Source organism: Chrysochloris asiatica, unplaced genomic scaffold (genome assembly GCF_000296735.1).
Source record: "Chrysochloris asiatica unplaced genomic scaffold, ChrAsi1.0 scaffold00026, whole genome shotgun sequence".
Lineage (NCBI taxonomy): Eukaryota > Metazoa > Chordata > Mammalia > Afrosoricida > Chrysochloridae > Chrysochloris > Chrysochloris asiatica.
This window is the reverse complement of record NW_006408544.1, coordinates 4443595-4455903: the sequence shown is the minus strand read 5'-3', so window position 1 is coordinate 4455903 and position 12309 is coordinate 4443595. Positions and strand designations below refer to the sequence as shown.

Genomic DNA, 12309 nt, shown 5'->3' with positions numbered 1-12309 from the left:
TGGGCATAGGGCAGATGTGCTTCCTGGACTCTGGCCTATAAGTGCCAGGCCTTGTCACCAGTGATTATGGCCTTGGCCACATCTCCCACACATGCAAGTGCCGGCAAAGTCACCCTGGCTGTGGGCGTGATGAATGGCCGCACAGTAATGAAATGGAGACATCAAGGCGGGTGGCGGGAAGACGGAGTGTAGCGGATGGGCCGTCCCCACGCGGCGGCAACAAGAAGGATCGCCCAGCGGCTGGGGGCCGTCAAGGGAGAAATTACACATTTACTCTGCCTTTTTCTTACTGCGACGGCGCCCATACATCACCACTGGGGCTGGGGCGGGACACACTGGCCAATTTCCAGCATGAATTATGGGACTGAGAAGCACTGAGACCAGGTTTCCTGTTGGCCCAGCATCACCTAGCCTAACCTGAAGCTGGAGCTACTGCCACCAGGAGCACCTGATTCTGCCACTCAGAATCTGACCCTGCCTCCCACCACCCTCCCTCATACAGTACCGGCAGGTGTGAGGGGAAGGGTACAGGACCCATCTAAATGCTTTCTCTTCCTTCCTCTTTTAGATGACTGCAAGAACATTGCTAACATCATGAAGACACTCGCCTATCGAGGCTTTATCTTCAAGCAGACCTCGAAGCCATTCTGATTGGCCGAGGACGGGATGGGGCAGGACAGGGTAGCTGCTTGGCCCAGCCCAGAACCCTCCTCTCCCTCAGAGGGGAAAAGGGAGAGTAACACAGCTCTGCGTCCAGAGTGTCCCCCAGCTGATCTCTGGGCTCACACCCCGGGCAAGGGCTTGGCCACTTGGCCCCTCTGGAGCAGATACTTTGTGCCCCCACCCCCACCCCACCCCTCAACCTCAGCCCAGTATTAGCCCTCCCATGTGGGCCTGGGCTAGGGGGACCCAGGCACTCACTGCCTCCTCCCCGGTACACAGGCTTCTGCTGGGACCACCAAGCCCCCCTGTGCCCCTTCCCACCCATAGTGCATGGTGTGTGGTGCCCCCAGGGCTCCAGGACAGATCAGGCCCCACCTCGTGTCTACCCCCATCCCCGCTGTGAATGTGCCACTGAATAAAGTCGGGGAAATGAGGCCCTGGATGTGTGTAACCCTTTGTGTGTCCAACACTGTCAAATGTGAGGGCAGTGTCAGCAGGCCCCAGCTGCCCTTCTGCACAATGCCATCTGTTCATGATTGTGATCCTGGTGCACCTGTGAGACTCACTAATGCGCCTGGGGGGAGGGGGGGCATTGGTGTCTGAGGCCACCACTGTGTTCACAAAGCCATGTGTCTGAGCAGAACCTTCCACGTGGGAGCCCCAAGTTTGATTCCCAGCCACCGCAGCTCATGCGCTGCCCCTCCCACCTGCCAATGGAGGCAAAGGTGTTGCGATGATGCTGGGCAGGTTTCACTGGTCCTTCCAGACCCAGAAACAATCTACTGGAAACCCTATGGATCACAACAGCACAATGTATGTGGGGTCGCCATGAGGCAGGCACCAACTTGATAGCAGCTGACAGTAAAGTTGCTGAGCCTCAGTGCAGCAAACCTCAAGTGCCATCCTCACAGATGTGATGACCCCCCTCCGGGACCACTCTTGCCAGCCAGGGGCACTGTAGTGGCTTGGGGAAAATGAAAAGGAAGCAGCCCAGTACAACTCAAACAGCTCTATTTACACAACAGCAGTGTCCTGCGTGGCCTCTCATGGCTTCTTGGCTTTCTTCACAGAAGATGAACTAGAGGCCGATTCTCGCCGCTTCCTCTGCGGAGACACAGATCTGAGGTCAGCCAGGAGTACAGGCTGCATTCCTATTCCTCCCCCTGGGTCCTGGCTCAGAGCCCCACCGAGGGGACGGTTCCCATTGGAGCCACTAGAGGGAGCATGTGCACAATCCAGTGCACGCGCATGCGCGCGTTCCCACCCTGTCCAGACGCTTACCGAATTGGGTGTGAGAGGTGCACCCACCACGTCAATGATGGTTTCCTTGGTGGGGTCAGGGCCGGGACCAGGTTCAGAAACTGCTGGCTCAGCAGAGGCGGGGGCTGGGCCCAGTGCTGGCGTGGCCGGCCCCCCCAGCACGCCAGCCCGGGCCAGCGCCTCATGCCGGTGCCGCAGCATCTGTAGCTCGTACTCGCAGTTGGCACAGGCCTGCTTGAGCTCATAGAGCAGCACCAGGTCACTCCGCAGCTCATTGAACATGTGCACCAGCTCCTCCGTGGGTGTCGGGCTCAGCTCTGCAAGTAGTGAGGTGGGCAGTGCATGGGCATAAGGCCAGGAACACCCCTCCCGTTGCCCGGTGGATGTATCCTGTGGGAACCAGCCTCCACTCACCCACACCAAGCTCCAGCAGCATCTGCTCCAGGGCCTTGATCTTCTTCTGTCCCACAGAGCTTGGCAGCTTCATCTACAATGACCCAGGTGTTAAGCCCTCTCCACCAGTCCCCAAGAGCCTTAGGTTGAAGGGGACTGAAAGCAGTTGGGGTGGTGAGTGGAGGCCGCTAAAGGCCAGAAAAGGAAACCGCCAAGGAGTGGCCCCTCCGCTCCCCGAGACCCCGTGGTGGAGCCCCTCTACCTGCAGCATCCCAGCCATCCAGAGCCCAGGCACAAAGGGGGTGACTCACGTACCCGCTGGCTCCGCAATGTGACCCCTGCTGACTTAAAGTCTGGGAACTTAATGCCTGCAGTCTCAGGAACAGCCTGGGAATGGAATTAGAGAGACCAAGGAGTCAGAGTGGGCCCACTGCCGGTCCCTACACCCGCCAGTTTTGGTGGCTCTCAGAGCCCTCCTCTAGGGAGCAGACTATCAGGGTGGGGGAGGAGCTGTGCTGGGGTTGCTTTAGCCTCACACCGGCTTCTCAGCCTCCTTTTTCTGGGGTAGCTTCTTTTTGGGGGCCTTGCGCTCAGTGCGTCGCTGTTCTGCAGTGGTGTCTGCTGCTGTTATCAGCTTCTGCAGGTCCTGACTCCGCTTCTCCCGCTCCTTCTTACGGGTCTCAATCTTTCGCAGCTCCTGTAGCAGGTACTCCTCCTCCGCCACCTGGGAAAGAGAGCTGCTGGGAAGTGGGGGAGAGGAGACAGGGAGATGAAGGGCTGTGGCGAGCAGGGGGTAGTCAGGGAGGAAGAATTGGGCTGAGGCATGGAGAAGGGGCCAGTGGGGGAGCAGTATCAGGCATGGAGGTCAGAAATGCGCTGACCTGCTCTGGGGTCCGGTTATAGAGCCGCTCTAGCTGCTCCTTCCGCCGTCGCTCATGCCCAGCATCAAATACTGGTACCTTGAGGTCTGTGCCTGGCACTGCCCGCACATTAGCAAGCTTAGCACAGATGTGGTAGTACCGCTCCTTCAGGTCCTCCACAGAACGCTTCTGAGGATAAAAACACACGCAGGGCCACACAGAAGAGATGAATGAAGGCAGTGGGCCCTCCAGGCCTGCAAGTTCGGCATACCTGCAAGTCCATGACATCGGCTCACCTTGAATTGCTGGTGGTCGTAGCGGTCATGGATAACTACAAAACGCAGGTCAAAGCGGCGACTGAGGTCAAAGAGGTGGTCAGTCTCAGCCTTAGTCCAAGAGTCATCATGGAGATAAAGCTGGTACTCCTGCTCTGAATACACGGGAACCTGCACAGTCTGCAGGCACAGAAGGGACATGGGAGCACGCTCACATCGTGTCCTGTCCAGCCAGCTCCAGCCCCCTTCAACAACAGTCAATCCCTGAACTGGACAGAAGTCAACCACCTGTGGCACTGCAGGGAGCAGCGTAGAGATACTCTGTGAGGAAAGAATTGTCTGCTTGACGGAAACGCTAGCAGCTCCAGAACTGTGGCCTGCCTCTGGATTCACTCCAGCAGCAACTTCTAACAGGATACATGCTCCGACCCCCATGGTTAAGGCAAGGGGTTCAAATGTAAGTGCTTCTGTGGAACCCCCAAAGGTCAACTCTGGAATAGACCAGATGGCTAAGTAAGAAAAGGCCAGGATCCCTGAGTTTGCAATTCTTGTCTGAGACACTACTGCCACCCAGTGGTAGCAATGAGACTTGCAGCTCTTCCTGAGCTGGATAGGGTCGCACTGCTACAAAAATGGGGCCTGAGTCCTAGTCCAAACACATGCTTCCTTGTCCGTGTTACTTCCTTTATCCCCACCCTCTAGGCCTCCCTCAGACAAACACCATCACAGCCAGCTGGGACTGTCAGACACTCAAGGAAGCTTTTCTACAAGACCACAACTGACTGAAGTGATCTCAAGACCTGGTACCCAACTGCCTCTTGGACGTCTACTGGAGGGCCAAACACCCCAGTACACATTCAATACTGAACTCATCAAGCTCCCTCAACATTGCATCCCCCATCCGGATCCCAGTCAGGATCACCATCACCCACCCAGTTGTCCAAACTAAACTTGTGGCTCTACCTCTGAAATACCTATTTCAATGCTACATCCCAGTCCAGACCATACCAGCCCTTGCACAGACAAAAAAAAAAAAAAAAAATCCCAACCCCCCCAAAAAAAAAAAAGCCGCCCCCCACCCCCACCCCTCCCTGGGCTCTGCCTCCATCCAGTGCTGTATCTGTAGCCAAGATTTGCTCTCTCTCAACAGTAAGCCTTGAAGAGCAGTCTGCAGACTAGTGCTGTTTGCCAAATGTTTTCACCAGTCTGAGGCAAGAGTAGAAATGAAGACTAGGCATTTAGAAACTCTGATAACAATTTTACAGTAATTGTGTACAGTAATTGCTGAATCTAAACAAGAAAGAAAAACATGTACTTGTATTTTTCCTTTTTGTAATTTTCTTTCAGTTTGTGATAGATTAAAAGTAAAGGTCCTTCACCACAAATAATTTAAGGAGCACTGTTCAAGAATATATATCTGATCATGTCACCCAACCATTCCTTATCAAACCCCCACGACTACACAGTAAAGTGCCTTCTAATCTGCCAACTCCTCCAAGGTAGAAACCATCTGTTCACTTCTTACCTTCAGGGCCAGGCATACTACAAGTCTTAATGACTATTTAACTGATCCAACCAATGAACACACAAATGAATGACTTGTGTCTCTCTCGGCAGCCACTGCCTCCTGTGGATCTTTAGTTCCAGCCAAAGAACTAGCGGTTTCTGGAGCACAAGCAGCTCTCCCACACACATTCCTTCTATATGGATAGCACTTTCTTGTCCTTTTGTTCTCATTCAGACATCACTTCCTCTGAGAAGTCTTCCTGATTTTGCTGGTTTTGTTAAGTATCCCTCTTATCCATTCTAATCAATTCAAAACACTCAAACTGTGTAGCTAGTTCTGCTCTTAAGAAGCTCACAGTCAGTGCTGAAGACTGGGAGGGGGGCGGGGGGGGCGTGTAGGGGGCAGGTTTGTAGGGTATGCCCTTTGGTCGGTTGATGATGCATCGAGGGAATTGAAACCATGGCAATGAAAGGATATACGATAGAATGAATGTAAAACTAAAGTTCTCTCATGTAAACTATAATTCACAATAAAACATTAAAAAATATATATACACAAATACTTAAGAAAAAAAAAGAAGCTCACAGCCAAGTAAGGAAGACATTCATTTGCTCATTCACATTCAACAAATGTAAGGGGGCTTCAAAAAATCCATGGAATAGTCTCAAGGGACACCATAGCCTACAAAGACAATGTTCTACATCCTACTTTGTTGAGCAGCATCTGGGATATTAAAAGCTCATGAGCAGCCCTCTAAAGTGCAGCTATGGATCTCTCCATGTGCGAAAGACAGAAGAGTGATGAGAATTGAAGATGCTTGGAATCAACTAGTCCAACAGTCTAAAAGAACATATGAACATCAGTCTCTCCAAACCTGAGAACCGAAGAACTAGATGGTATCCAATAACCACCATCAATTGTCCTGACCGGACCACATTAGAAGGGCTTGGATAGACAGGCATAATGTATGGAACAAAATTCAAAATAACTTTAAAAAAAAAAAAAAAAAATCCTGGGCTTACTGGTCAAAAAAAGACTGGAGGAACCTGAGACTGTGGCCCTCAACCACTCTTCAAGTCTAGAAAGGAACACACCTGTTTCAGCCAAGCAGTACATAGGAATATAGAGGGAACAACTTTTATCCAAGCAGTAGATAGGCACAGAGGGGGAACAACAACATGAGTAAGATATGTTCGCTATGGATGATGGAATGGTTAATTCAAAATCAAAGGGGCATTCATCTTGTCTAGAGGGTCTGCTGAAAGGAGATGAGGACAGAATTCATTTGATTCAACAGTAACTGTTATCATGACTAATTGTGATTGTTACAACTGTAAAGGTAGAAATAGTGTAACAAAAAGGGAGGCATACTTAATCTTACAGTCCAGGAACAGAGGACCCTAGGACCATCAGGAGGGAAGAACATGAGTGGAGTGTGGGAACATAATCAGAGAAGCACCAACACCAGAGATGGAGGCAGAGATGAGGACATGGAGAAGAGAACAGCTGGATTCCAGACTCATGGAAAGAGAAAGGCTGTGTGCTGGAAGCCAGGAGGCTGGCTTGCAAAAATGTGCCCTTTGGTTGTTTAAATGATTATATATTCCTGCTTGTTTTTGTAAACATTAAAAAAAAAAAAAAGACGGAATAGAAGCAAATACTGTTAGCCAATGGTGCATGAAGGAGATTATAATCATTGCAATGAAACAAAATATAGTTGGTTGAATACAAAACTGATGTATGTTCTCCCATGTAAACTATCACTCAATTCACAATAAAAGCTTTTAAAAAAACAAAAAAAATCAAAGGGGCAATATGTACAATGGTGAAAAGGGATGGGAAGGTGAATGGAAGGGAAATAGGAAATTGGAGCCTTGGGGAGGACGCAGATGACTATTGTTCCATGGAGGGAATTGTAATCACCAAGATGAACAGAGTGTATTATCTGTTGAATGTAAAACTGATGGTCTTATTTGTAAACCTTTACTCAGTTCACAATTAAAAAAAAAAAAGCCCATGGAAAATGGAATTAAAAGATGGTGAAATTTTTTTCATGAACTTTTGGAAGTCTTTTCATGTTTATCATGTGCCTGCCAGACCTTTGCTGGGTGTGCTGTGCTGCATACGACAAACAAGGTCTTTACTCTCTCTTTGCTCAGTCTTGCTGAGAAAAGAAATCACAGTATTTGTAGCACAGTGTGGCGAGTCTGATGACAGTGCTATGCCGGGGGTGTGATGAGTGGTCCCTAATCCCGCCTAATGAGGTCAGGGCTAGTGAGGGAAGAAGTAAATGAGGCCTTGCTCCAGCTGCGGTTGAGTAGAAGTGAACTGGTGAGGGCAGAGAAGGCACCTGGACACACTGTGTGTGAGTGTAGCAACTGGGGACATGTGGAAAGGCATGAAAACAGCCTGGCAAGACAGCCAAAGTCAGTTCTGACAGGGCACTGCATAGCCTACCCCAGAGTCAAATTCACCCTCAGGGTGAGGGAAGCCATTAAGGTCCAAAGACCCTGGCAGCTTGGGGATTGTGGCCACCTCTAGATTCTCTCCAGGAGATTCTCTCCAGGAGCAACTTCAAGGCCCCCGCAGCTCTAGAGCCTCAGTAACAGCATACATGCCTGTGCCCCAATTAAGGGAGGGACTCAAACATAAACACTTCTGTGGGAGGGGAAGGAAATGGCTAACTACCTCCAGGAATCTTGGGAGAAGTTTTAAGAAGACAGAAATGGTCATGTTTCTCTCATATAAAGACCACTCTGGCAACAATTAGGAAAGACGGTTAAATCATGAGTCTGGAGATGAGTTGGCAGGTTTTAGAAATACTCGGAGTAAGAAGTACAGAGGCCTGCCCTGGAGCAGCACCAGTGGAAGAACAGAAAGAGGCACTTGAAAGACTTGAGATAAAAACTGAAGGACATGACAACTGGATGAGGACCGGGAGAGATAATTCCTGGGTTTCCAGCGGTAGCAGAGTGACTGGGAGGAAGGCCCCAGAGCAGAGCGGTCCTGGAAGGAAAAATCACTAATTCATTTTACTCCAACTGCCTTCTCCACCAGTAGTCACCAGGATCTTTCTAAAACCCAAATATGTTGACATTTCTAATTCAAATCTGTCAGAGGCTGCCTAAAGACAAAAGGTGGTGGTGGTGGTGGTGTGCCGTGGTGTCTGTCCCAACTCATAGCGACCCTGCATAGGGTAAATCTTTACAGGAGCAGAAAGCCTCATCTTTCCCCCTCAGAACAGCTGGTAGTTAGTTTTGAACTGCAGCCCAACTCGTAACCACTATGCTACCAGAGATTCTTCAACAAAAGTACAAAGCCCAAATTCTCAAGCCTGGCCCCCACGATTTCTCATTATGCTATACATGTGACTGTCTTTTTTATTCATGCCTTCACTCATACTGTCCCCTCTGAAAAGGCCATGGCACTCCCTTCCTATAATCAAGGCTCAACTCAAGGCTCCAACTACTCCAGGAAGATACTGCCACCCTCAGGTTTTCCCAATATAGCATGCACCACACCAAGTCCTGGTGTGGTGCTGCGGGTTAATGTGCCAGACTGCAAAACCGTTTGAACTGCAAGGTGGGCAATTCAAGCTCACCAGCTGCTCCTTAGAAACCCTATACATATAAACGCTATGGGTCGGAGCTGACTTGATGGCACTTAACAACAACACCACCACCAAGCTGTACCTGCCTATGCCTCCCCTAAACCCTCTCCCCAGTGATACTATTTCTTGAAGGTAGACATGTGTGAATCATTTTTGTGTCTTCAATGCCCAAGACATGGCTTGGCCTGGATCAGTATTTACTAAAACCCAAGTGAATACGCCTCAGCATGTACTGCCTAACCTTCCTTGGCGCTGCCTCAGACACCTCATCTCTTCCCAGTCTTGGCTCCAGTCCCTCCCCCCTCTTTTCTGGCCCCTTCTCCCTGGCCTACAAACATGCCCAGGCATCCCCATAAAGGCAACTAGCCTCCGGTCATCACCATCACTGCTGGGCAGCCTTTCAAAAACTTGCAGTGCAGCAGTATAGACCGGGCCCAAGAACCTGGGCAGGGACTGCACACACAGCACGTGGCCTTCAAGAAAAGACAAGACCAGGCTTGCCTGCAGCCTGAATCCCAGAGGGTCCCGGGTAAGAACAGAAATAGACACTCTGCAGTTAAGAGTCAGAGAGAAACTAGGGAAACTCAAATCAACTGCAAGTCAATGTGCGAGTCACCTGGAAAAAAAACACTTCTGTAAGACCCAGCAGGGATGCCTGAGAATGAAGCTCTGGAAAGACAGATGATTCTGGGTGGCCCAGGGAGGAAATGCTCCCTGTAAACAGAGGGCCAACAGCCTCGATAGCCAGATTCAAACCCTTATGCTTTAAGAAAAGGGGGTGGCGGAGGTGGAGAATCCCTCAGAGAAAAGAAGCTGCTAAAACTCTTTCTAGAAAATTTCAACATGGTCTTTGCTTAACACTGCATATCTCCATAATCCAAGGCAGGGCCATCCATGCTCATTAAGGTAGAAGATGGTACCCAAAAGAGACAGTGGGAAGAATGGAAAGGTGTGATCTGGTGCAGGGACCTGTGCAAGAGTTTAGTTGTTTTTCTTGGCCAGCCTCACCCACTAGAGCACAAGCTCTTATTCATGGCAACACCTTTAAAAGGTACCAGTAGCACCGGGCCTGAAGGGCCCAAGGAGATGGAAGTAAACCAGGTTTGGGGCAAGGGAGAGAATGATGAGTTTGAACTTGATGTGCTGAGTCTAAGCAGCCTCTGAGTTACAGGGGCAGATGTCCAGGTGCAGTTGGCTATATGGGACTGCGGGGAGAGAAGCTGGGACTTGGTGTACTGGGTTTGAGCCTCCAGTGTTTTCAGGCTCTGGGGCTGTGAGGCCACACTGGAGAATGATTTAAGCAATGACCTAGCAAACTGTGCTCAGCCTAGCTCTACCTCTCACTGGTAGGGTGAGCCTGGGTAAGTCTTTGATCCCTCTTAGCCTCGGTAAGCTAACCAGAGAGAATTCACTTTGGATAAGGGTGCTGGCTGGCACTGGTGAAGAACATAGGCAGATGTGTAATTTATTATGGAAACAGAATCCACAGGACTCAGTAATTAGATGCGTCTCTGAACTCTAGTTCAAATATCTCCTCAGAGAGACCCTTCCCAATCACCCTGTCTAATGTAGGCCTCCTCTACTCGCCATGTTCACTTCTGAGCTCATTTCATATCCCAGTCATATCCTGCTTCCATTTTATAGATGACGTTCACCTGAACGAAACCAATTATTTGTTTACATGTTTATTATCTGTCTTCCTCTATCTTCTTTGTAATAAGAAATTATGGGAAAAAGTTAAGTCAAAGATTACTCCTAAATTTGAACAATTCAGTAAATAGTGGTGGAGAACAAGTTTAGAGGTGGGGTGTAGAGAGAAGATGTTGAGTTTGGGGGGCATGCTGATCTGAGGTACCCATGGGACAGTCAGTGAAAGACAATAAGTAAATGACAATATGCAGGAACTGCATAATCTCTAATCCAGAGATTAGAGACAGTAAACTGGAGTCACTAGCATCTAGAGGTTAATTGAAGCCAGAAGGTAAGTAAGGCACACTGAGAAGAAAGTACTGAGTGAGAACAGTGGAATAACTAAGGCAGCAACATTCAAAAGGTCAAGAGAAGACACCATCAAGAACCAGAGCAGGCCCAAGGAACGATGGGATCCCATGGGCATGAGACCACTGAGTCCCACCCTGCATGCATTTGCTGTGAGGACTGAGCAGGGAACTATGATTGAGACACAAGCCTGAGCCATGTGTTTGGAGTCAACCCCCAAGAGACTGGAGAATTCACACAATGATTCAGAGGGTAGAAAAGCTGGGTTGTGTCTGGAGGCTGGCGGCTCACCTTATTGAACCTGGCAAAGGGGTAGTCCTTGCCCTCCTCGGCTGCCCGTCGCCAATGGAAGAACATAGCTCCATCCTTGCGGGCTGGGTTGGTGAAAGGCATCCACTTCCAAGGCCTCACTTTCTTGGAGCCCAACTTGGCCTTCACCGTGCGATAGCCCTGGCCAGTGTCACTGGGTAGCAGGGGGGGTGCATCCCTGGCAGCAGAGTTTGGGAGGGTGGGGGGTAGCAGTCAGAAGGGATGAAGAGAACCTTTAAGCCCAGGGAACTGATCTACCCTAGAACAAGGAAGTCATGTCATGGAGCAGGGATCTGAGCTCCTCTTGGATCCTGCTAAGCAAGCAGGAGCCCTTGCTGGGAATGGTAGGCAGGGAGGGAACTGGCAGAGAAAGCGAAGTTAGGGACATGGCGGGTGGGTAAGGGGTCAGAGCCTGGGGGACTTGGGATTCCAACAAGTACTTGCTTCTTGTCAGAGTAGAGCAGTGCATAGACCTCCCGGTGCATGCCTTCTGGCCTCTTGAAGGTCAGTGTCTCCGAGGACTTCTTGGACTTTTTCTGAGGAAGGAAACCACAGAAGAAGAGCCATAGCCTAGACCTCCTTTCCTGAAACTTCTTTAATCAAGCTCAGTCTTGGAAAGGCACAAACTAGCACCTAGAGACACAATGGCAGATGGACTGACAGACACTCAGGCCCTCACTGATCCGGGCACAGAAACCCACTCACTAGGGTACCCCCAGTCTGAGAAAGTCCTCCCCCTCCCCATACCCGCCTGGGTAGAGCCCAGAGCGTCACACAGCCTCCGTCCTCCCCAACTCTCTCAAGTGTCCTACTCTCCTGGTCCTTTCACCTCTTTGACGTGTTTATACCCTCTTGGTCCCCACCATCTCCCAATTACATCCCACAGCTCCTTACGGGTGACAGATATTCCCTGTCTTACAGATGTCAAGCCTTCCTTTATCTCCCATCTTACTAGAAGTGTGGCAGCATTCATTTCCCCCATCTTTCTCTTCACTCCCTCCCGTTACCCAACACTCTCAGACGTCCCTGCTACCTTGTCCGGATTGATAATGTCCTTCTTGCTAATGGTCCCAGAAGATGCATCCCCCTCTGGACCCCCGAGTTCGAGAATGTCCCGTACATCCGCGCCCGTAGCCATCGCGCGGGAAGGATGCGGGAGCGAACCGAGGACAAGAATCAGAGGGCCGGAGTCTATGGAGGGACCAGGTTCAGGTCAGGGGGCGGGGTCACTCCAGAACCAAGTGGGGGCGGGTCCAGGGAAGGGGGTGTTCCAAGTCAGGTCGGGATTCCGCCTGTGTGTCGCCTCGTGGGTCCCCCTAATGGCCTTATGCGCCTCCTCGGCTCACAGCGCCTCCGCACCAAGAACCGCAACCAGCAGCTACCGGCACCGTTCCTCTAGCCTCGCAAAGCCGCGAACAGAAACTTCCGGCTGCG

The 12309-nt window shown here is 50.5% G+C and overlaps 2 protein-coding genes across 3 annotated transcripts in view; one reads left to right on the top strand and one right to left on the bottom strand.

Annotated features, from left to right (window-relative positions):
• The window catches only part of ERI3 (ERI1 exoribonuclease family member 3), a 168466-nt gene extending 167354 nt beyond the window's left edge, over nt 1-1112 (top strand). The window contains exon 9 of the mRNA XM_006839687.1: nt 569-1112. Coding sequence (XP_006839750.1) covers nt 569-651 — 83 coding nt within the window. The 3' untranslated portion in view covers nt 652-1112. The remainder of the gene's footprint in view (nt 1-568) is intronic.
• A 539-nt stretch (nt 1113-1651) lies between these two features.
• DMAP1 (DNA methyltransferase 1 associated protein 1) lies at nt 1652-12060 on the bottom strand. Of its 2 annotated transcripts, none has more exons than XM_006839685.1 (10): nt 11909-12060; nt 11320-11411; nt 10858-11053; nt 3473-3631; nt 3198-3365; nt 2855-3040; nt 2632-2703; nt 2338-2410; nt 1945-2240; nt 1652-1767 (listed from the first exon to the last, which is right to left on the bottom strand). In XM_006839685.1, exons 1-10 carry the CDS (start codon nt 12011-12013, stop codon nt 1708-1710), a joined length of 1407 nt encoding a protein of 468 aa, XP_006839748.1. In that variant the 5' UTR covers nt 12014-12060; the 3' UTR covers nt 1652-1707. The 2 variants fall into 2 exon arrangements, with proteins under 2 accessions (XP_006839748.1, XP_006839749.1); XM_006839686.1 differs by having other exon boundaries at nt 1660-1767; nt 3473-3601; nt 11909-12051.
• Between the last annotated feature and the right edge of the window lie 249 nt (nt 12061-12309).

Excerpts from the sequence above, each read along its gene's own strand:
- DMAP1 (XM_006839685.1), bottom strand. The coding sequence starts at position 12,013 with ATGGCTACGGGCGCGGATGTACGGGACATTCTCGAACTCGGGGGTCCA. Across the intron at positions 3,632-10,857 it reads CCTTTGCCAGGTTCAATAAG|ACTGTGCAGGTTCCCGTGTA; the intron begins GTGAGCCGCCAG and ends CTGTGCCTGCAG. Across the intron at positions 3,041-3,197 it reads ATAACCGGACCCCAGAGCAG|GTGGCGGAGGAGGAGTACCT; the intron begins GTCAGCGCATTT and ends TCTCTTTCCCAG.